General features: G+C 47.1%; 1 protein-coding gene across 1 annotated transcript; it reads left to right on the forward strand.

Annotated features, from left to right (window-relative positions):
• The first annotated feature begins 2,632 nt into the window (after positions 1 to 2,632).
• Positions 2,633 to 23,464, forward strand: FAM124B (family with sequence similarity 124 member B). Its single transcript, XM_040450869.1, has 2 exons — positions 2,633 to 4,225; positions 21,604 to 23,464. The coding sequence occupies exons 1-2, from the start codon at positions 3,494 to 3,496 to the stop codon at positions 22,252 to 22,254; spliced, it is 1,383 nt and encodes a 460-aa protein (XP_040306803.1). The 5' UTR covers positions 2,633 to 3,493; the 3' UTR covers positions 22,255 to 23,464.
• The last annotated feature ends 1,008 nt before the right edge of the window (positions 23,465 to 24,472 follow it).

Raw genomic sequence — 24,472 nt, forward strand, 5'->3', positions numbered from 1 at the left:
CTCCACCCCCCCCCCCCCCGCCACGACCCTATATCTCTTGGCACTTTGGCTTCCATCAGATTAGCGAAATATTTCCAGTCCTGACAGAAATGACAGCCTCAAGAGGAAAAAAGTATGTTTTCGCACTGGATAAAAGATGAAAACAACTTGAAGAAGCAAACCCATTTATATGAGGGCTTGAGTACTTGCCTTGTGCAAAACGTTGTGAGTTAGTATCTTGGTCTCAGGGGTATACTCTTTCTCCTTGAATCTTTAGAGTTTTTTTTTTTTTTTCCAGAATTGCAAAGGACATTTCAGAAACCGTGTCTGAAGTCTCAAGTGCACGAGTACAGTCAGCTCTGTGAGCGGAAGAAAAGGGAAGGGTGTCTTACTGAGAGATGAGAAAGTTACTGCCTTCCAGGACGAATGTGCAACGTGAATTAAGGTTGTTTTTTGTTTTGTTTTGTTTTGTTTTGTTTTAAAGCTTGACAACTGTAATGCCTTAAAAAAAAACTCTAATGATTTTTGGAAAGTTGAAGCAAAGTGAATTTGATTACTCTGGTAATTAAAAAAGAATTCATTTGTTTAAACTGTATTTATATAGGGGCGCCTGGGTGGCGCAGTCGGTTGGGCGTCCGACTTCAGCCAGGTCACGATCTCGCGGTCCGTGAGTTCGAGCCCCGCGTCGGGCTCTGGGCTGATGGCTCAGAGCCTGGAGCCTGTTTCCGATTCTGTGTCTCCCTCTCTCTCTGCCCCTCCCCCGTTCATGCTCTGTCTCTCTCTGTCCCAAAGATAAATAAATGTTGAAAAAAAAAAAATTTAAAAAAAAATAAAAAAAATAAACTGTATTTATATATTTTTCCAGTGCAAAAAGTATAGGATTTATGAAGCAATAATGAGTGGCAGGTGTGGTTTAGAAAAGAAATCTGAATGGAAATCGTTCCTTTCCACAGATAACAATATTTGACTTTAAAGTTGGTTGTGACACTATTAAAGGAATCCACCCACATAAAGTAAAAGCTAAGTTATATCTCAAATCATAAAAGTGCTTTTTAATTTAAAAAAGATTGTCACAATGTGTTCCCTTGTAAGCATTAATAAGTAGCTTATTTTAAGAATTATGCTTAGGGGGCGCCTGGGTGGCGCAGTCGGTTAAGCGTCCGACTTCAGCCAGGTCACGATCTCGCGGTCCGTGAGTTCGAGCCCCGCGTCAGGCTCTGGGCTGATGGCTCGGAGCCTGGAGCCTGTTTCCGATTCTGTGTCTCCCTCTCTCTCTGCCCCTCCCCTGTTCATGCTCTGTCTCTCTCTGTCCCAAAAATAAATAAATGTTGAAAAAAAAAATTAAAAAAAAAAAGAATTATGCTTAGATGGGGCCCTTGGGTGGCTCAGTCGGTTGAGCGTCTGACTCTTGATTTTGGCTCAGGTCACGATCCCAGGGTTGTGGGATCGAGCCCTGCATTTGGCTCTGTGCTGAGTATGGAGCCTCCTTAAGATTGTCCCTCTCTCCGGGGCACCTGGGACTTTGGCTCAGGTCACGATCTCATGGTTCAGGTCATGATCTCCTGGTTCAGGTCATGATCTCACAGTTTATGAGTTCAAGCCCCCTCTTCTCCCCACCCCCCACCCCAGTCATATATAAACAGTAAAGAGAAAAAAGATTCTCTTCCTCTCTCTCCCTCTGCCCCTCTCCCCTGCTCACACACTCTCTCTCTCTTAAAAAAAATATTTTGGAAAAATGTGCTTGTCCACACCTTTTTAGGAGTGCAGCCATCCAAATAGCAAATGATTTTCAAACGGACGTTCAGAACACATTACAGTGGGTATTATGTTTAGAGCTTAGATATTCCTTTTTTTAATTTAATTTTTTAAATGTTTACTTTTTTTAAAATTTTTATTAATTTTTTTTTCAACCTTTATTTATTTTTGGGACAGAGAGAGACAGAGCATGAACGGGGGAGGGTCAGAGAGAGTGGGAGACACAGAATCGGAAACAGGCTCCAGGCTCTGAGCCATCAGCCCAGAGCCTGACGCGGGGCTCGAACTCACAGACCGCGAGATCGTGGCCTGGCTGAAGTCGGACGCTTAACCGACTGCGTCACCCAGGCGCCCCTTAAATGTTTACATTTTGAGAGACAGAGAAAGAGACAGACAGACAGACAGAGAATGAGAGGGGGAGGGGCAGAGAGAGAGGGAGACACAGAATTGGAAGCAGGCTCCAGGCTCTGAGCTGTCAGCACACAGCCCAACAAGGGGCTCGAACTCATGACCCGGGAGATCAGGACCTGAGCCGAAGTCGGACGCTTAACCGACTCAGCCACCCAGGTGCCCCTAGAGCTGGGATATTCTTATCGAAGATTATTCATTTTAAGATTCGACAGCACACAGAGTCCCTAAGATTAATACGTGTCCTCAGCTAGAATGTGCTTTCGTGTCCTTTCCGTATCCTTAGGAAGAAAAGCCAGGCCAGGACTTCCAGGTCCCCGCGAAGCATTTCCTCTTTGCTTCTCAAGAGCACCTCTCGGTTCCTGGGTTCCAATCTTCCTTCAGCCAGTTTTTAGCTGTGAGACCTTAGCTAGGTTGCTTAACTTTTCTGTGTCCCACCTTCATCCATCATTTGGGGCTAGTTTTTTCTTCGTAGGTGTGCTGGAGACTTAAACCTATTCATGTAAAGTTTTAGAAGGGCTGATGACTGGTGCCTGGTCGATCCTCAGTAGGTACGAGCAACCACCCTGGTCGATATTGGAAAGCTCTCACTCTTTTGTGAAGAATCACATGAATGGGGGGGGGGCTTAGTTTTGAAACATCTTTTTAGTACATGCCCTCAGACTCTGCGGTAGAGCAAATCCCTTTTGGTGAACAGTCAATATTATTTAGATAAAATATCCTCTCGTCTCTGCCCTAGGATCCGTGGTCCTGCAACAAAATAAAAAGACAAAGGAGGGGGGTGGAAATCCTGGCCAAGGGAAAAGTTGCAGAATTGTTTTAAAGCGGTCATTGTATTCAGGTGGCCTGGAGGGACGTAAGGAGGAAATCAGAGCCCATTGTGGGCCCATAAACTGTAAACCTAAACCCAGTGTCTTTTCAACTAAACAGATCGCTATCAGCTCGACAGAGCCGACTCCTGTTCCTTTTTTTTGCCCGGTCATTTCCTTTCCTGAGTGTCTGTAAGTACCACCCACTTGGGTGTTTCTCAGGATTGTAGGTTTTTAGGGCAAACAGAACCCCTGGGGAGTGCCTGGACGAGCCAAATGCGCAGTGACACTGTGCGCGCGAGTGACGCTGTGGCTGACATCGACCCCCGCTGCGGTTGTGCCCCGATTTGTGTGGATTGCCTCCCGTGTGGCCGCCGGCAGCCAGGGGCCCACGTTGGGAGCTCGGCTTGGAAGGGGGGCGGGGGTGCGGGTTTCCTGGTGGGCTGCAGGCTCTGCGTGAGAACCGCCCGCTGCTCCGTTCACCGCCGAAGCTTGCCCCGGGCCCCCCTCCCCTTGCTGCCTCTGTCCTGGGTCAGTCCAGAATGGACGAGACACCAGAGCCTCTGGCCATGACCGTCCACCTCCTGGCCAACTCTGGGCACGGCTCGCTTCTGCAGCAAACTCTCGACCGGCTCCTGGACTGCGTGTGCCCAGACGTCCGTCCCTTTCTGGTGTCAGAGCGGGTCCGGCCAGCGAAATACTACGACAGGGGCCACTCCAAGCGCTCACGGTTCCCGGGGATGTCTGTTTTGCTCTTCCTGCACGAGAGCCTCGGGGAGGAGCGGCTGTTCCGGGTCCTCGACTCCCTCCGGCGCTGGCCCTGGCAGTGCTACCCGGCCCCCAACGCTCCGGGGCGACCGTGTCCCTACGTTCTCGCCAAGCAGGAGTTCTACAGCCTGGACAGCCAGATGCCCGTCTGGGGCGTGAGGCAGGTGCACTGTGGGGCCGAGATCCTGCGAGTGACACTCTACTGCAGTTTTGACAACTACGAGGATGCCATCAGACTCTACGAGCTGATCCTGCAGAAGGACGCCACCTTGCAGAAGAGCAACTTCTGTTTCTTTGTGCTCTATGCCACCGAGAGCTTTGCTCTGCAGCTGTCCCTGAAGCAGCTGCCCCTCGGGATGTCAGTGGACCCCAAAGAGTCTTCAGTGCTGCAGTTTAAGGTCCAAGAGATTGGCCAGTTAGTGCCTCTTCTACCCCATCCGTGCGTCCCCATCAGCCGCACCAGGTGGCAAACACAGGACTATGACGGCAACCAGATTCTGCTTCAGGTATTCCTGTTTTGCCTCTGATCTTTGTAGACGCACATGGCACTGTGTGATTTTATGTCTGAGATGGGCCTTAGCGATGATCCGATGCAGTGGTTCTCAACCTTGGTGGCACGTCACAATCCCCCGGGGAGCTTGGCTTGGAAAACGTCTCCTGCCACAGCAGCACCCCAGGTCAGTGAGACTGGCGTCTCCGGGGGCGCCTTGGACGACTCAGATATGTAGCAAGTGTCAGGGTTGAGCGTCAGTGGGCTAATAAAATCCCCTCATCTGACAGATAAGGGAGTTCAAGCTCCGTGAGCTTGTAGCTTATACAAGATTGTCCTTTAAAACTGCGCGCAAATACTTGGCCCACTCTTGGTTCAGAAATAGTGTAAGCTCCTCCCATCCGACCTAAGGAAGCTCAAGCTGTAATTATAGTTGGGGATGTTAAGTTTGCAGTCCTGTGGACGTAATATTTTCCCTGTTGACTTATTTAGTTTTCTTTTTTATTTAATTTGAGAAAGAGAGAGAGTGTGTGCATGCGTGAGTAGGGGAGGGGCAGAAGGAGAGAGAACCTTAAGCAGGCTCCACATCCAGCATGGAGCCCGACCCGGGGTTCGATTCTACAACCCTGGTGATCATGATCTGAGCTGAAATCAAGAGTCCGATGCTCAACCGACTGAACCCTCCCAGGTGCCCCTTGAAAACGCTCCTTGAGAACACTTGACCTCATTTTCAAGCACCTTGTATCACTGTCAAATTCTACCCCAAATCAAGCTAGATGGTTCGAACTCCTTTAAAAAATAATCTTGATAGAAAAGCCTTCTGTAAGCATCCCCTATAAGCCAAGCACCATCCTGATAGCGCTCATGTGGCGTCTCTTGTGGAGTATTCTCTTCCGGGTGAGCCTGGCACCTAGAAGCTGCCTGGCTTAGTCTGGGTTTCTTCATTAGCACAACAAAGGTAATATCAACATCTTCCTAGAGTGTGGGTTGTTGTGCACACGAAATGCCTTAACACTTAACGCCCACAATGCAATTTTAACTATTATTATTGATTATGACCTAGACTAATGTATTACGTTGATTACTTCATTTAATTCTTATTTAAAAATTTTTTTACCGTTTATTTATTATTGAGAGACAGAGCATGAGCGGGGGAGGGGCTGAGAGACAGGAAGACACAGAATGTGAAGCCGACTCCGGGCTCCGAGCTGTCAGCACAGAGCCCGACGTGGGGCTCGAACTGACAAACTGTGAGATCATGACCTGAGCCGAAGTCGGACGCTCAACCGACTGAGCCACCCAGGCGCCCCATTCATTTAATTCTTATAACAACCTAGGAAATCACTATTTTTCCCATTTTGCAGATAACAAAACTGAGGGGGAGAGATTCTCAGTGAATTGCCTCATGCAATTCACTCATGTAATTCACTCATGCAATTCACTCAAGACAACTCATGCAATTCTCCATTCTTATCCAGTGCTCTGTGAGTGTGCATGCTTGTGTAAGTGTGTGCAGGCAGGGCATGATACTCACAGCAAAATGTTCTATGGCTTCTGTCCTTGAGAAATGGTCAGAAACCCCTTTAAGGCCGATTGGGTACAGTAATAACAGGACAGAAGACAAAAAGTCTTTCCCTTTGATTAATGTTGTTGTCATCAGCTTTGAGCTATTAATAACATATGAATCATAGTGATTCTGTGTTAAAAGATTTCTAAATTATTTACTTCTTGTTCACCTAAGGTGGACAGGTACTCTTTCTGTCGGTTGCCTTGTAATTACCCCAGCAATTTCCAAGGCATCTAAAGTTTCTGCTTCAGCCCCGGTTAATCTCTGGAATTTATAATCAACCTCACTGCCAAACAAACATTTAATATGTGTGTGCAGCAGGGGGCACATTTTTTAAACTGTTCTTATTTTCAAGATTAAGCCAACCAACTCGGATCTAAACCAATTTCTCTAACCAATTCTCTTCTCTAAACCAGTTTTTGCATCCAAGGGAATGGGATCATGGGGGTTAGTATACTTCTCAGGCAGAGGCTGATTTTCTGTGAAGTCAGACCCTCCTGGGACTCACAGGGGAGGGTCCGGGACTCACAGGGGAGGGTCAGGGACCCCCAGTGAAGATCGTAGGGAAACAAATGCCCGGCGGCCCAGATGACTGATGTTGACCAAAAGAAAGAAAATAATACGTATTCAGTGGAAAACCATAACTACGGATTCACCTCTCCACAAATAACCCTTCCTCAGCGCCGGAATGGATGTGAGTGTGTGGGCGGGTGATGGGCAAAGCTTCCTGAGGAGTGATACCTGGGCCTCCTGAAGCTGGACAGCCCGGAAGGAAGGAGCCAGATGGAGAAGGGAGGAAGGTGTTATAAAGAGGAGAGACCGTGGGTGACAATGTGTGATGTGGCATTTCCTTGGCAGGGCATGTAAAAAAACACACACAAAAAACAAACAAAAAAAACTGCCCGAGGTTCTGTGTGGCTGGGGTGAAGAGAGTGGGGTCACGGGAAGAAGATGAGAGGTAGGTGGGACCACATCATCAGGAAAATGGTCAGCCTCTGGAAGGTAAGCACCATGAGAGCAGGAACCTCTGTCCTCCCAGTACCTAGGACGGCCTGGTGCATGGTAGGCAAATACATTCTCGTGCGGACGAACAAGCGTCTCGCTAAGGAGCTTCTATTTTATCCTTATTGTAATCAGCAGTCACTGATGGAGCCCGTGCGTGGTACTGACTGGTACAATTAGGTATGAGGATCAACAGAGAGAAAATAGAAATGGAGGTGCTCTGTAAAGTGGACGCTGTAGGAGATTGTGCAGAAGCAATGCAATTCTTGTGTGTGTGTGTGTGTGTGTGTGTGTGTGTGTAAGAAAGCCACCAGCTGTCCTGCCAGAGGCACACAGTGAACAGTTGTTTTCCCAGCTGACCTGCCAGTGCAGAATGTCTGAATGCGCATTTTTGCGGAGAGTGACATTAGGGTTCATAGTAGGTGCTCAGTAAATGAATGGATGTGTCAATAAACGATCGACTATGTCCAGGTTGATTCACCCACAAATACTTTTTTATTTTTTTTAAAGTTTATTTATTTTGAGTGAGAGAGAGAGAGAGAGAGAGAGAGAGCGAGAGCACGAGCAGGTGGGGGGCAGGTAGAGAGAGAGGGGCACAGAGAATCCTAAGCAAGCTCTGTGCGGTACCGTGCACGGAACCCAATGAGGGACTTAAACCTACGAAGCCGTGAGATCAGAACCTGAGCCTAAGTTAAGAGTCGGATGGTGAACCCACTGAGCCACCCAGGTGCCCCTCGTTCACCAAATACTCGTATTGATTGTCTACCCTGCACCGGAACCTGTTTAGGCCCCGCTCTCCATTTGTCTTAGTCCTTTTATTATTTATTTATGTAAAAGAAATTTTTTAATGTTTCTTTGTTTTTGAGGGAGAAAGACAGAGCCTGAGTGGGGGAGGAGCAGAGAAAGAGGGAGACACAGAATCCGAACGCCGGCTCCGGGCTCCGAGCTGTCAGCACAGAGCCCGACGCCGGGGGTTGAACTCACGGGCCATGAGATCACGACTGAGCCGAAGTCGGAGGCCCAACCAACTGAGCCACCCAGGCGCCCCTGTCTTAGTTCTTAACGGCTGCCAATGTACGGTGGCTTGATTCTCCCCTTCCCCCTTTAGCGGTGCTTTGTCCTTGCATTTTTCCGTGGTTGCCCTGTGGGAGACAAGACAGCCGTCCCTCTTACCCTGTGGTTGGGTCTTCTTTGCCATGACACGTTGCCTTTCCTGGCGGATGGGGGGGGGCTGTATTCTCCCCCAGGAGCTTGCGATACGAGGAGCCTGCTCTGGTAGGGCTGCAGCCCACCCCCCTCACCCCCCGCCCCTGCCTTGGGTATAGGGACAGAAAGGGTTGATTTGACCAAGATTGGAGCATGTGTGACTTGGAGGATGACCGAACCGGGCTGTGGTAGGGGGTAGGGGTAGGGCTGGAGAGTTCAGATGAGTTTTTGGGGAAAGATTGTGGCCCGCTGAGTATAGGTGCAGGGGGATCTACGACAGGCAGCAGAGAGGCGTTTAGTAAGGTTGTTAGAGAAGAAGCAGACACGGTAGGTCCCTGTAAGATTCAGTTTAGATGATGACGCCGGCACCATCAGGGCGGGTAGATTGGATGAGTGCCAGATGGACCGATCCAGAGGTGACTTCGACGGCCCAATCAGGGACTAGCAAAGTTTTAAGTAAGGGAAAGCACGATGGAAGCATGAGGTTAAACATGAACTGTGTTTAAAAGAGAAGGGAGGTGACGATGGGTCTGGACACCTCGGGGCTTGAGATGCCTGCAGGTCATTCGGGTGATATTCCGGAGTCAGGTGGCCCCTGAGGGCAGGAGCTTGGGGTAGGGACACGAGCGGGGTGGGGTTTGGGGGGGAGATGGCTGAAGCCCTGTGCAGAAGTGGTGGTAACCGAGGAAGCGTGTGTAGAATTTGAAGAGAAGGAAACAGAACCTACGAAGCGTCCACACTCCGGGAGATGAGAGAGAGAAGAAGAACTGGGGAACGAAAGGGAGAAGCAGGCACAGACCGTGATGTCGTCAAAGCCAGTGTGTACTCGGTGGCGTGAATTTTCTCGGGTGCGCTAGAACGGGCCCCTGAGGTTCTTCCAGCCTCCTCTCCTCATCGGGCCGCTGCTCTCTGGTTGTGTTGCCAATAACCCCGGGGAGATCAGCACCAGCTACAGGGCCGTCCCACCTCCATGGGTAGCTGCTGCGACCACCATGGGCATGTCCTTGCCAATGTCTCCATAGCACTACTGAAGCCAGGCTCTAATTTCCAACAAGGTCTTTGTGAAAGGTTGAGGCCAAAAGGGGAAAACAACAGAACATTCTTTACAGGAGAGGTAACTTACAAGCACCTCTGGGTGTCACCATTCAGAGCTCCATGGCCAAGACGTGACCTTGAGGTCCTCTCACACGTCTCCGTGTGTGCTGCACATGTGTCACCAGGAGGTGCTCCAGGACAAGCACACAGCGAGAGCAGGAAGGTTCCCTCTTATCTCTTGGAGGCCCACCTTCCAGGTCTTCTTTCTTGACAAGAGTTGACTGCTTCCCAAGACGAATGAAATGGGGAAGTTCACACTCGTCTCCACCACCTGCCCCACCGTGGTGGTGTCTCATTCGTGGACCCAGGCAGGGGGTTTGCTTACATCAGCACATGAATCGAACGTCAGTACAATCTGGGATGCTGAGTCTCAACAACAGATGTGGGTCATTAGACATCCTTTCTGGTGGCTTCTCTCAGTTTATTCCGCTGCATGAGCGGGCAATCATGCCTGTGTGAGCTTCGTCCAGTCCCTGGGCTCGCCTCTTGATCCTCTACAAGTAGCGCTTGAGTTCTCCAAGAACCAGTTTTTTATTTCATTGATTTTCTCTACTGATTTCCTGTTTTCAAGTGCATTGATTTCTGCTCTAATTCTTATCATCTTCCGCTTACTTCAGATTTTTTTTAAAGGATATTCTTTTCTTGATTATTTTTTAACGTTTATTTATTTTTTGAGAGAGAGAGAGTGCAGGTGGGGGAAGGGCAGAGAGAGAGAGGGACAGAGGATCTGAAGCAGGCTCTGCGTTGACAGCGGACAGCCCGATGTGGGGCTCGAACCCATGAACCGTGAGATCATGACCTGAGCCAAAGTCAGACACTTAACGGACTGACTCACTCAGGCGCCCCTTACTTTGGAGTTAATATGCTTTTCTTTTTCGAGTTTCCTAAGGTGGAAACTTAGATTGTTGATTTGAGGTCTTTCTTCTTTTCTAATATATGCATTCAATGCTATATATTATATATATATATATATATATATATATATATATATACACACACACATAATTAAATACATTGTTGGTATTATCATTAAATTTTTTTACAAAGTCTTTATTTATTTTTGACAGAGAGAGAGAGAGAAACAGAGAGAGAGGAGACACAGAATCCCAAGCAGGTTCCAGGCTCTGAACTGTCAGTACCCAGCCCGACATGGGGCTTGAACTCACCAATGGGGAGTTCATGACCTGAGCCAGTTAGATGCTTGACCGACTGAGCCACCCAGGCACCCTTGGTATTATTATTTTAAACACACTTTTTTGTTAGATCAACTAAGAATGAGAAAAATGAAAGTTGACCTTCATTTACTCCTTCTTCAATGTTCTTCCTTCCAAGTTTCTGATCTTTATTACTTTGCTTCTCTCCAAAGAGCTTTTAATGTTTCTTGCAAGGCAGGCCTACTGACATACAAATTCCTTCAATCTCTGTTTGTTTGAGAAAGACTTTATTTCTGCTTCACGTTTGTAGGAGAATTTCATAGGGTATAGAATTCTAGCTTGGTGGCTATTTTTTTCTCTTCACACTTTAAATATTTCACTCCATTCTCTTCTTGCTAGCATGGCTTTTGAAAAGTGGGATGTGACCCTTATCTTTTTTCTTTTTTTTCTGACATCTGTTGGGATTTTTTTTCTTTATCTCTGACTTCTGTAGTTTGGAAAACGGTGTGTTTAGGTGTAGCTTTGGGGGGATTTTTGCGGTGGTGTTCTCTGAGCTTCCTGGATTTGTGTTCTTGTGTCGGACATTAATTTGGGGGAAGTTCTCAGGCGCGGTTATTTCAAATATTTTTTCTGTTCCTTTCTCTGTTTCTTGCCTTCTGGTGTTCCTCCCATGCAAATGTGACACTTTTTGTAGCTGCCTCACAGTCCTTGGATATTCCGTTCTGGTTTTTTGTCTTTGTTCTCTTTGATTTTTAGCTTTGTCTTGTTTTTTTAAAGTTTGTTTGTTTGTTTGTTTATTTTGAGAGAGAGGGGAGAGGGCATGCCCGCAATTAAGAGAGAGGCAGAGAGAGAGGGAGAGAAAGAAACCCAGGCAGGCCCCGTGCTGCGGGTGAACTCACGAAACCATGAGATCATGATCTGAACCGAAACCAAGAGTCAGATGCTCAACCACTGGGCCACCCAGGTGCCCCCGATTTTTAGTGTTGAAAGTTTCTTCTGAGGTTCGCTCTAGTTCAGTGATTCTTTGCTCAACCGTGTCCAGTCTACTAGTAAGCCCATCGAAGGTGTTCTTTATTTCTGTTACAGTGTTGGTTTTGTTTTGTTTTGTTTTGTTTTTTAAATCTCTAGTGTTTCTTTCTGGTTCTTTCTTAGGATTTCTGTCTCTGTTTACATTGCTCACCTGTCCTTGCTTGCGGTCTGCTTTATCCATTAGAGCTTCTAGGACATTCATCAACTTATTTCAAATTCCTGGCCTGATAATCCCAACAGCGCTGCCATGCCTGGCTCTGATGTTTACCGTCTCTTCAAATTGTATTTTTTAGGGGCATCCGGGGGGCTCAGTCAGTTAACCATTTGAATCTTGATTTCGGCTCAGGTCATAAGCTCATGGTAGTGGGCTGGAGCCTTGAGGTATGGAGCCTGCTTCAGATTCTCTTTCTCCCTCTCCCACTGCCCCTCTCCTACTCACGCTTTCTCTCTCCCTCCCTCTCCCTCTCTCTCAAAAAAAAAAGAAAAAAAAAAAAAAGAAGAAGAAGAAAAAAAAAAGAAAAAAAATGGTTTCTTTTCTCCTTCCCCTTCCAGAAGCACAAGGAGAAGTTTCTCCCATATTTATTGTGAGAGTCTAGTCAGGCTCCTGGAGGTAAATCTCACAAGCTTGTGGGGCCCCTCTGACTGGGTCCCCCCTGGAGTTTTTCACTCTCAGAGTTGTCCACACGAAGCCTTCTGCCATTCCTTAGTCAGAGTTCAGGTTTTCCTCATCTGGCCCTGCTTCCTGCTGGCATTTCCCCTTAGGAGTCTCTGCTCCGAGAAGCCATGATTCCCTGCATTTATCTGTCTCTCCGGTCCTGGGGCTGCTATTTGTCCCTCATCCTCTCTTCTTGTACAAATGCTGGGAGAGTTTCGCCATAAGGCCACAAGCATCATGCACATTGACCACTCCTGCCTCAAAAGTCTGTGCTCTGTGGGTTTCCATAACCCAGCTCTTTAAGTTTGTCTTCTCTTTCCATCTTTTTTTTCAAGGACTCACCTCTTTCTTCCTGTCCCTAAACCAGGTTCTCTCAGCCTTGGCGGTATTGACATTTTGGACTAGATGATTCTTGGTCGTGGAGGACTGTCCTGTGCCTTGCTGATGTGAGCAGCACCGTTGGCTCTGTCGCTAGAGGCTAGTAGTACCGACCCCCGCACCCCAGTTGCGACAACCAAAACGTCTCCAGACCTTGTCAAACGCCTCTGGGGGTGAAGGTTCCCCCAGCTGAGAACCACTGTCCTTGGCCAAAGGTTTCCTTAAGGTTAAGAAATATAGACCATCCTGTGGACTTAGCCTCATCTTTGTTGACCTTACTGCTGTGTGAGAATCTCTGGCTCTCGAGCTTTAGTTTCTTTCCGGCTCCCTGGAAGACCACGGGACCATCATGTCTCATTCGCACCTCGCATTCAGTCCGAGCGAAACCTAAGACACCATCGACAGCCTCCCCCAACCTCTCCAGCTCTGGTCACTCTCTCCCCATTTGCAGTGGTTTTGAAATACTGTCATTTTTAAAGCCTCTTTTCCCAGATGCCCCTCATTCAGTCACACCTAGTGAATGTAGGTGAATAGAAAACTGTGATAGTTTTCTACTGGGGTCATTCTTTTTCCCCCTTCCTTCTTTAAGCCCGCGTAGCTTTAAAGGTGCGTTATTATTATTATTATGACATTCTAACTCTTCACTCCGGCTCTAGGCATCCTATTTTACCCAGCACACCACAGTTGAACACATTTTTAAATGGCGGCTAACTTTGTGGCTAGCCCAACTTTCTTTCCAGAAGTCTAGGCTCACCCCTGCACCCAGATATGTTTTTTTATTGTCCTAAAATACACAGAACACAACATTTGTTCACCTGAGCCCTTTTTAAGTGTCGGGTTCAGTGCCATTAAGTACATTTACAATGTTACACTACCATCACCACAGTCTGTTTCTAGAACTTTCTCATCACGCCACATAGAAACTCTGTACCTATTAAACTATAACTCCCTCTTCCGTCCTCCCCTAGTCCCTGGTAACCTTGGTTCTTTCTGTCTCTATAAACTTGCCTATTCTAGGCACGTCACCTATGTGATGTGACACATAGCATATAATACTTGTCCTTACGTATGGCTTAGTTCACTCAGTATAATGTTTTCTAGGTTTATCCATGTAACAGGTGTCAGAACTTCATTCCTTTTTGAGTTGAAAAATTTCCATTTTATGGATATCTGGCATCTCTGCATTGCCTAAGCTGTTTCTTGTCCAGAGATGTCTTTCTCTGCTTCTTCACTTCTCCACCCCTCAAGGCTCTGCTCGAATGGCAATTTGCCTCCAAAACCTGCCCTGAAGCTCCAATGCACATTAGCTTCCATTTGGTGCACGTTTTACATGGAAATTTTTGTAACCCACAACTGATTACGTATTTTCTTATTCTTGTACCATATAATTTGGAAGTCTATGACGCTCCGCTTCCTTTTCAGTATTTTGTTGTAAATGTCTATTTCCAGTAGACTAGTGGGTAGACAGCTGCTTCTGCACCACCGGTTGATTGACTGCTTGTTTTCAGGAAATAAGCCTGTCTCTTCGGAAAAGGTGTGTGTTCCAGAAGCTAGTTTGGTGTAAGCAAGCACGTGGTTCTTTTCACTCGATCAACATTTGGCTAAGTCCGTCGTTGTGTTCTGTCTTAGCCGTTGGAAAAAAATCAAAGAACGTGGTCTGTCATAGAGAAAGTAATTCATTTTCTTCGGTAGCATTTCTCGAGGGTCCTTTCCCATTTCCGAATCTCTCCGCTGTGTGCACTTCCACTCTATTCCTCCCTCTTTGTCACTCTCTTCGTTTCTTATTCATTCTCCATCCCTACCCCAAATGTGCCCCACACAACCACACAACACACATACACACACACACACACACACACACACACACTGCCTTCCTTACCCTTCTGCTCACTAAATACTTGGGTTTATGCTTCCCTGAAGGAACACTTCGAGGCATTGCTCAGGTTTTCACTCTTACAGAAAAGCAGTTAACATCAGTGGTTGTGATTAATCAGTTAAAGTAAGTGCCTTTCTTTTTTCTTTTTGTAAAAAAATTTATTTATTTTTGGGGGGTGAGGGGTGTGTTGGGGAGGGGCAGAGAGAGAGGCAGACAGGAGATCTGCTCTCTGAGAGCAGAGAGCCTGACACGGGGCTTGAACTCACAAACTGTCAGATCATGACCTGAGCTGAAGTCAGAGGCTTAACTGACTGAGCCCCCCAGACGGCCCCCACTTTTTTTTTTTTTTTTTTGGTAAGTACCTTTACTTTAAAGGACAATTAATCGGAAGACAGTGGTTTCAACTCTTAAGTAAGCAAGTTTGGCATTGTTCGGGGGGTTCTTATTATCTGCGTCATTTGTTTCCATTTAATTTTTTTTTTTCAGTGTAGGAGAAATTCTCTTATCTCTTGCAATCACGTTTAGTAAGAGACAATCTTATTTTCCCTTCATGGGATGAATCTGTCCTTTAACAGCTTAATCATTTTTTAATGATGCATATTCTCTTGTTTCTCAGGTATTTAGAATCAAATGAGTGACACACGATAGTCCTATTCATCAAGATAACTGCCAAGGTTCCCTGAAACTTGAAAAAGCTCGTTCTCAATTCGTAACATTTTACAAATATTTCTTGGAAAGATGAGCTCTAAATGATCAGAATTCCTACAAATGCATTTCAATTTGTGTTCTGGCAAGAGAAGCCTTCTCCCCCAAGGGATTTCTCTCAATCACTCAGCATTATGTTTCTCCTGGAAATTCTTCACCGTAACTGCACACGTCTGCATTTCTACATTAATAATAATTGCACTCAATTGTGGTCTGTGGTCTAAGGATCTTAGACCTCACTTTGAGAATGAGAAGTTGACATTTCCTTCTCTTAAAATGTTTGCAGAAATGGCCAACCATACGATGAAAGTCATTCTGACTTTTCTTTAAAAGGCTTGAGATCGGGGCGCCTGGGTGGCGCAGTCGGTTAAGCGTCCGACTTCAGCCAGGTCACGATCTCGCGGTCCGTGAGTTCGAGCCCCGCGTCAGGCTCTGGGCTGATGGCTCAGAGCCTGGAGCCTGTTTCCGATTCTGTGTCTCCCTCTCTCTCTGCCCCTCCCCCGTTCATGCTCTGTCTCTCTCTGTCCCAAAAATAAATAAACGTTGAAAAAAAAATTAAAAAAAAAAATAAAATAAAGTAAAAGGCTTGAGATCTACCTAGTGTCAAATAATTAGGGGCCCAATAGGATTTTACATCTCCATACCTTTATACATGTAAAAATGTACATTTTGTTAGGTGCTAAGCTTTACGTATGTATCCAAAAGACATCTAGTTGATTACTTACCATGTGCTGGGCACGATGCGAGGGACTGGAGATACAATAATGAAGAAGATGAATATACCCCTTGCTCAAGATGGCAAATTCAGAGAAAGACACAGAGATGTAAGTGGACAAGTGCATAACACTGATAACTACTACGATATGGAATTACAGGCTGCGAAGAGATCTAGTAATAATGCTAATTACTACGATACTAACCAACTCATATTTAGCAGAGCTATGTCCCAGCCACTGTTATCATTTAATCCTTTCAACAACTCTATGATGCTGGTACTCAGGATTATTTCCTTTCATAGGTGAAGAAACTGAGGCATAGGAAGATTAGGTAACTTCTCTAAAGTCCAACAACTAAGTGGCAGAGCCAATATTTAGGGGACCTAACCCAGAGTCAGGGACATTAAGAAAGCTTCCAAGAGGAAGTGATGTGGAAGCCGGGGCTGATCATGGGTTTTTAGGGAGAGGGGTTAGAAGAGACATATCCCAGACCGAGGAAATAATATACACAAACACTGGCACTGGGAAAGAGCAAATCATGTCCAAAGAAGCTCGAGTTTGGCAAGTGGAGGCTGGAAGGGAGGAAGTGGTGAATGACCAGGCTGGAGGAAGAGGGGGCAGACTGTGGAGGGTGTGATCGGTCATATTAAAAGGACTTAGATTCTTATCTCAAGAAGAATAGGGAGCCATCTGAAGTAGGAGGGTGACATGATGAAAGCTGTTTCTGAAGCTCCTCTTGTAGAGGAGTACAGGAGGGATCGGAGGGACTTGAAGGCATCGACGGGGGCCTCATCCCATAGCTGTGGCAGTAATTCAGATGAGAGATGGCAAGAGCCTGCCCTAGGGTTAAGGACATTGGACACGGAGAGCCAGGAAGATCGGAGAGATCTTTGGGCGACAGAGTCCACGGGAGTGGATGACATGGGGACGAAGAAGGGGAAATGATGTTCTTGCTTTGCTAACACGGGGCTAACGCATTTGAAGAAAGGGAAAAGACTAAACAGAATGGAATTAGCATGAGTAGGGAAATGAGTTCAATTTTGAACATGTTGAGTTTGAGGAGCTGGTGCCTGGAAGGCAGTTGGATAGACAAGTGGGAGGCTTATAAGACAGATCTGAGCTGTAGTTACGCTTTGGGGAGCCTTCATCATTTACACAGTAATTGAAGCTTTAAAAAAAAAAAAAAAGACTTCAAATGTAAAGGAGAAAGGTCAGCCTTGTAAAATTCAACCGGAGCTCATGTAACAATGAATGACAAGGAAGCTGATTGAGGATGATCTCTGGCAAGGGCAATTTCAGTGGATTGGTAGCGGGGAGAGTCAGTGCCTTGGGTAGAGGAAATAAGGGGAGGTTAGTAGGATAAATGAGTGTGGATACATTTAATAGACAGGCCTGACTGTGGAGGAGAGGAGAGAGAGAGCCGGAGGGCAAGAGGGTGAAGGAATGTGTTTATTCAAGATAGACCTGAGCAGGTTTAATTGTTGTGGAAAAAGAGAGGGCAGAGCATGGGGTAGAGAGAAGGAGGGGAGAAACAAGATAGCAAAGTGGGAGGAAGTGAATCATCCATAAGTTGGCGGTGGCCAGGAAGGCAGGAGGCATTGGAATTCACGGAGCGGAGACTGGTCCCATTTCTTGTGGGGAGGATGATGATGTTGCAGGTACATTGGATGGCAGGCAGCCGAGAGGTGCTAGCTGCTGATGGCTTTCGTTTTCTCCTTAATCTAGATGGCGAGATCCTTCTGCCTGGGGAGGGGGTGTGGTGGCCCCACTGACGGTTTGAGGACAGCTCGGAAGGTCTGAAGCAGCTGAGAGTTGGCTAAGGAAACAGGACCTACGGGGAGCCTGGGCCCAGTTGGAAAGAGCACCTTCATGGTGATGTCACGCTGAACAGTCGTGTGCTTTTCTGCAGCCTGCAGCTCAAGGCACAAGTTCAGAGCCTGTGGGCACGCAGATGGAACCCGGAGTTGGGAGGTCTCGAGGGAGGCTTTGGCAGAAGGAAAGGGAGTGGTGGAGAGGAGTGGGAGGTTTGGGTGGGGAAGTGGTTGAAGCCATGAGGGTCTTTGGACTCCAGTTGACATGGAAGGAGGTGTTGATGGGGAAGAGCTGATCTAACAGGAGAACTGAGTGTTGGAACAGGAAAGACTGCTCAGGGGTCCCTGGGAGGTAGAACATTGGAGGGGGGCGAGGGGGGCGAGGCCCAGGGGAGGGGCCATGGGCTGAGCAGAGCTGAGAGGAGGGGCGACTACAGAGCCTGCCCTGAGAGGCACTTCCTGGTTGCTCTGAGGCTTCTCCTTCTCTTCAGGATTGGTAGAAAATTCAATAGGACCTCAGAACCAAACCAGTGGATTTCCTCATCCAGACTGGATAGTCTAATACCAACCCTGAATGATCTCTGAGTATGGGAATCCCTATGCCAATTTCCATTTCCGGAAGAAAAAGACTTCACTGGGTCACGTAAAAAGGTAGATTATAACGTCAAACGATTCTCCAGGAGGCTAGGCTGGCGGCTCAGCCCTCTGAGGGGACTTGGGGAGTTTGTTCTCCCAGGAGAGGAGACCCCAGCTTGCATCCGGGAGAGAGTCTATTTCCCTCTGATTTGGAAAGAATGAACGAATAGTGTTCTCGGAGAGGGAGAATTTGGGGTCACTTGAGGTTGGAGTTGGGGAGAAGCCTTTCCTTTTTATTTTACACAATTGTTCAATGGGCTTTACAGTGAGCCGTCACTGCCTTTGCCATGTTTTTCTTATGAGAAGTTATTAGATGAATATAATTTTTTAACGTTTATTTATTTTTGAGAGAAAGCCAGAGTGTAAGTAAGCTGGGGAGGGGGGGGAGAGAGGGAGAGACAGAAGCCCAAGTAGGCTCCAGGCTCTGAGCTGTCAGCACAGAGCCGGATGTGGGGCTTGAACCCATGAGCTGCAAGATCATGCCCTGAGCGGAAGTTGGACGCTCAACCAACTGAGCCACCCAGGTGCCCCAGAAATTATTAGATGGATATTATTAGAAGGTAACACTGGGTGAAAGGAAAAATGAAAAGGGACAGAAAGCCAGGAAGGGCAAGGGAGGCAGGAGGAATTAGAGAGAGGCAAAGGCAAATCCCACTCCAGAAATGTGGAGTGGGAGGTCAGCCTGACACGCTGAGACTCACGGTGACCACGTGATAGCATGCTGCCGGAGGACCACCTTTTCTGGGTCTGTGGCTGTACTTTCCAACTTTTGTTGTGCCATTAGAATCACCCCCCCCCCCCCCCCGGGCGGGGGGAGATTTAAAAATTCCTCAGGCCCAGGTGGCTCCCAGCCCAATGACATTAAAACGTCCGCAGGTGGGAGCCTGGTGTCAGTGTTTTAAAGCTCCCCAGGGGGCCCCAGTGTGCAGCCAAGTTTGAGGACAGAAGTTTCTCCTCTGGGTTCGCACACAGGGACACATCCCGGCATGTAGTGGCCATCCCTTTGACAGTGTCCCCGCTAGAGGGGGCTGGGATGTTGGTGGAGGCTCCCCCTGCGTGGACGGGTGGGGGGGGGGGGAGTAGGAGGGGGGAGAGGGAGAGTGGGGGAGAAGGGGAGAGGGAGAGTGGGGGGGGAAGGGGAGGGGAGGGGAGGGGGGCGCGGCTCAGGGGAAGCACACCTGTGGGGGAGATTTCAGGGTAAGTGGCTTGGTCCAGACTGCAGAATACCGGTTTTCAAAGTGTGTTCCGGGGAGCCTTAGGGACCTGGTGAGTGGGGTCAGCACCCCAGCGGGCGGGTGTGGGGGTGGGGGAACAAAGGGAGGCCCAGCAGCCTTCAACCAGGGCCGCTCTGCAGAGAGCACCTCATTATCTAGTGATTCCAGAAAAGTTTCTGCTTGAAAAAAGTGTTGGGATGTGGGGGAGGGGCAGTTGGGGAGTGAGAAGTCGTGCTTTTTTTTCTATAGCGGTGATCAGCCAACCACGGGCCCCCGGGAGCTAAGAATAGTTTTTCCACTTTTAAATGGTTGGGGGCGGGGGGAACGTCATGACACATGAAAATTGCACAAGATTGAAACCCAGCCACACCCATTTATCTCATTGTCTGAGGCTGCTTTGCAGCAGAGTCGAGTAATTGCAATGAAGACCTTGGGTCCACGGGGCCTCAGATACATTATACGGCTCTTTACAGAGAATATTTGCCAAAGGAGTTGATGGAAACAACTTTCTCGCTTTTTGCAGTTTGATCACGGTCACTATACCGTTTCTATCAGAGAGAAAATTGGGGGCTGGGCCTACATGAGTGTGACATAAGTAAGCAACTACCGGACGCTCGTGCGTGGTGATTTGGTCGTTTCTAGACCTGCTTTCTTACTGTTCTGATTTCTTCCTTCTTGCCTGGGGAGATAAATATGGACCAGTCTTTTTTATTTTCTTTTAACAAACCTAAAAACAATTTTTTTTTTTTAGATCAGTGTTAAGTTCACAGCAAACTGGAGAATCCCATATGCTCCCCTGCCCCTCGCAGGTACCGCCTCCCCCTCTGTCAGCATCCCGCCATCCCACAATGAACCTGCATAGACACATCATTATCGCGGAAAGTCCACGGTTTATATTAGGTTTCACTCCTGGTGTTGCACGAACTGTTTTGACAAAGGTATAATGACGTGTGCCACCCCCCCCCCCTCCCACGGTATCGTACAGAGTACTTTCACTGCCTTAAAAATCCTCTGAGCTCTGCCTGTTCATCCCTCTCTCCCCTCTAACCCCTGGAAACCACTAACTTTTTTTTTTTTTTTTAATGTTTATTCATTGTTTTGAGAGACAGGGAGAGACAGAGTGTGAGCAGGAGAGGGGCAGAGAGAGAGAGAGAGAGAGAGAGGCACAGAATCCTAAGCAGGCTCCAGGCTCCGATCTGTCGGCACAGAGCCCAACGCAGGATTCAAACTCATTAAGTGCAAGATCGTGACCTGAGCCGAAGTCGGCCACATAACCGACTGAGGCGTGCAGGTGCCCCCCACTTATTTTTTTTTTTCCTTTTTATGGTCTCCATAGCTTTGCCTTTTCCAGAATGTCATATAGTCACAATCATACAGTATGTAGACTTTTCAGATGGGTTTCTTTCACTTAGAAAATGTATTTACGGTTGTGACATTCTTTTCCATATTTGATTAAGGGCAGGGCCAGGCAGGGGTAGGCCCTAGATGCCAATTTCTAAGGGCTACTGACAAGAGAGAGAACATTATCTTTTCCAGAAATCTTCTTGGTCAGAGTGCAGTGTAACGAGTAGGGGATGAGGCTCCCAAGAGTCCAAGGATGGGAGATGGGCCAGTGAACTCCATTCTGCAGAAGGAGACAGCAGTAAACCCTAGGCTGGGAGCTCTGCTGAGTAGGGCCTGTACGTTTGGAACCAGAATGGAATTGCTAGGGATTAAGAGAACACAGCTCCCTCCTTTCTTTGTTTCCCACATGACACTAGGTCTGTGCTATAAACAAATGGCACCCCCCCCAATTTAAAGAATATTGGCTTAAAAGGTGTCGAATTATTAGTCTGGCTGGAGTGCCCACATGTCTTGCAATAGCTCAAGATATATATCATTGGCCTGATCTAAAAGAACTTACCAACTTTGGAGGACTGAATTCTTATTCCAGGCTTTATCTTGACTATGGCCACGTGTTTGGGTGGCTTTTTATTGTGATTTTGATTGCATAGTTGGTGATACATTGTTTGCATCAGCAAGTGAGGCCGCCAGATGACATCTTCGAACATCTTTGTGTCATTTGAACAACATGATCTACAAGAACCGTGCTGTTGTCAAGCGGTCATTTGATTCTCAGATTCGTAGCCTTGTCATACGTTGGTTTAGGGAGTCTGAGAGAAAGATGTGTGGAGCTGAATACTGATAGAGCTCATAATTAGATTGGACTTATGACTTCAATTCAACTGGCTCTGTTGCAAGTCTGCTGTGGGCACAGCATGGCGGAGGATGAATGGAACATCGTCTGCTCTCGGCACTTAGTTAATGGAAAACGTCTGTTGAATTTGTTTCTTTTTCCCTTGTCCCTTAGGTCCAACTGAATCCAGGACTTGGTGTGAGGAATGGCGAGCTTTCCTTTCTGAACGGCACCTCGGGAGCTAACACGCTTCCCCAGGGCTCCAGGCTGATCCCTGTCTCCACAAGGAGGACCCTAGAGCCCAGAGGCCGAAGAAGCCGGGCCAGGAGGCTCAAGGTGGGCTCTCCGGAGTGCCCAGCGCCCGGCGGATGCCCAGCGTCAGACAGCTATAGTGGTACTTTGTGGAAAAACCCTGGTTGCCCATCCCAGGACCGCAGCGCAGCCACGGGTGCCCGGATGCAGCTGCCTTCTCCCCACCTTCAGCCTGGGGCCACAGCAAAGGTCCTCAGCGCGGAAAACAGCTTTGAGAAGCTGGAGGCAGAAACTAATGTTGACACAGGGCGCACCACGGTCAACTGTGAACCCAGGCAATCTGTTCTGAGCAAATTTCCAAGGGATCTCCGGGCCAGCCAGCCACCATCCTGCTTGCCAGACTCCTCCTTAGGGGCAACTGCCTCCAAGAACAATAAAATCTCTAAGGAAAGGATCCATGGTTTGTCCCTTGCTGGCCAGAGGGATCTTGGTGCAAGGAAGACGGTGTCAAAATGTCTCCTTCACCTGCCAGTCCAGGGTGAAGAAAAAGAAGAAGAAGAATTCTTTATATAGCACCAAACAAGTGGGGGTTCCTAAAACACGAGATCAGATACAGTGTTCTAGGAATGGAGCCCTCTGACCTAGAATCGGGCCTGTTTCTTGTTCACGTGAGGGGCCCCGAAGGCTAGCCATGCAGAGATCAGTATAGCGCTTATTTCAACTGTTCCCAGTCTCACGGTGCTGTGAACGGTTATTTGCGATCATGGCCAGGAGGGAACACAGCCAACGTGCAGGGGAAAAAAGCCCTTGGAGACACAGCTAACCCAGCTGGGTGTGTTGAGTTCAGCACCTATCAGAAATAATTGCATTGTATGCAAATGAGTCAGCTGTGTTATGCAATGCTGATGAGCGTATGCACTTTGGTTTTAATTTTCACTTGGGTTGCATAGTTCATCCCCCTGGACGACACGGACTATTTGTTCTTTAGTGTTTTTTAATTTTATGTGGCCTCCTTTGGTATCTATGCTCTGTATACTACATAGCCGCTGGTGATTTTGCCTTTAAAGTTGTTTGCATCTAGAATGAGTTACCATGCAAGTGTTTTGAAAATTAGAAACAATTTAGTTTTTTCCTGTTTAATGAGCAGAAACACAGGGAGCCAAGAAATCCGGTGAAAAATGAAAGCTAGGCTCTGGGATTTCCCAGCCCCTCCATTTCTCATTTGTTTCTGGGCTACTCCAAAGGGGCCAAGTGGTTCATGTTTCTAACCAGAGAGGAACATGACATGATCCGTTGATTCCAGATCTCTACTTAACGCGGCAGGAAGATTGGATTGGATGGGTCGTTGGAGCAGGACTTACGTTCTTCTGGCCAGGTTCAAATTCCTAAATTTCTTTGCAATACTCATTCACTCATTTATACATTCATTCACTCATTCAGCACGTAATTTATGGAGCACCCATGTTTGAATAAGACAGACATTGACATATGGTCCTCATACATTCTGGGGCCATCCAACCACCAAAAGTTTATGGTCCCACCGGTACAGATTCATTGTAGCAACACTTGAGAATATGTTGAAGTGTTAATTCCTCTGGAACCCTTTTCCACAACTGATGTTCACACTTGCTGCACAAGGCTGTAGTAACCATTCGCCACCTGCAGGTGGAGACCGGCGCATATTATAAGTTGCAATTATAACCATAATGGACGAATTCTCGGTTGCTCATAGACGACGGTATTTTTTTGTTGGGTCTATAATACAGGTTTTTAAAACTTCTGAGGTCTGTGTGTTGTAGTCAATTTATGACGTTATCGGACTCCATGAACCTTATTCTCCAAATCCATGCTGATTGGCCCGATCTTCGTGACAACCCGACACTTAGTATACCCACGTGGAGAGAAGATGTGTTCGGGCTCAAGCACGAGTCTCAGGGAAGAGACACCTGGCTGAGTTTGGGTGCTCTGCTGACCTTGAAGAGTAGAAATGAAGACGAGTCGCAAATAGACAAAGATAAGACTTCGAGGTTGATTTTCTTTTTCTAAGCGCGTGACGTCAATATATTCTCATTCTCATTTTCCTTCCCTCCCCCAGACTAAAGTTAGATTTTAGGAAATGGGATGAAGAACTTAATTTCGGTATGATTTTCTATAATAAGAGTTTAAAGTAATGAAAGTCTCATTTAAATTGAGCTCTTGAGCTGCCTTGGAAAGCGCGGCAGGCGGGCAATTCTGAAATTTCCTTCCTGCTTCTTTTGAGGTTACCTGAATTCTTTAACATAATACATGGGCAAGAATATAAGTACATGGAAATCAGGAAGACTACTGATAAACGTGAAGGAGTACCTTACAAAATTGATTTGTAAAATAACACACTCTTAAAGTGACACTGACTAGATCCTTCTCAACACAGGAATCCCATTTATAACGCGATGGGACGGATATTCCAGTGCACCAGGGTGCTAAAGTCCCCGCTTTGGGCCCCAGCTTTTAAATGTACTATTTATGGGGCCTTGAACGGTCAGCCTCTTTGATCCTCCGTTGCCTTACCTACTGTAACCAAAAGTTAAGAGAATCAAGATTATGCACCTGAAGGTATTTGGATATTGTTAAGCACAATAAATACGTAAAATAGTAGTATTATTACAAATGGTCCTTCAGACCCATGTTTTTTTAAAATGTCATGACAACGAAAGTTTTTTTTTCTTTTGAAACAACTTTTAGTAAAATCAATGATTCAGTTAAAAAAAAAAATCAAACCCAGGGGCACCTGGGTGGCTCAGTTTGTTAA

The sequence above is a fragment of the Herpailurus yagouaroundi genome, unplaced genomic scaffold (genome assembly GCF_014898765.1).
Source record: "Herpailurus yagouaroundi ecotype Mexico unplaced genomic scaffold, PumYag 202, whole genome shotgun sequence".
NCBI classification, from domain to species: Eukaryota; Metazoa; Chordata; class Mammalia; order Carnivora; family Felidae; genus Herpailurus; species Herpailurus yagouaroundi.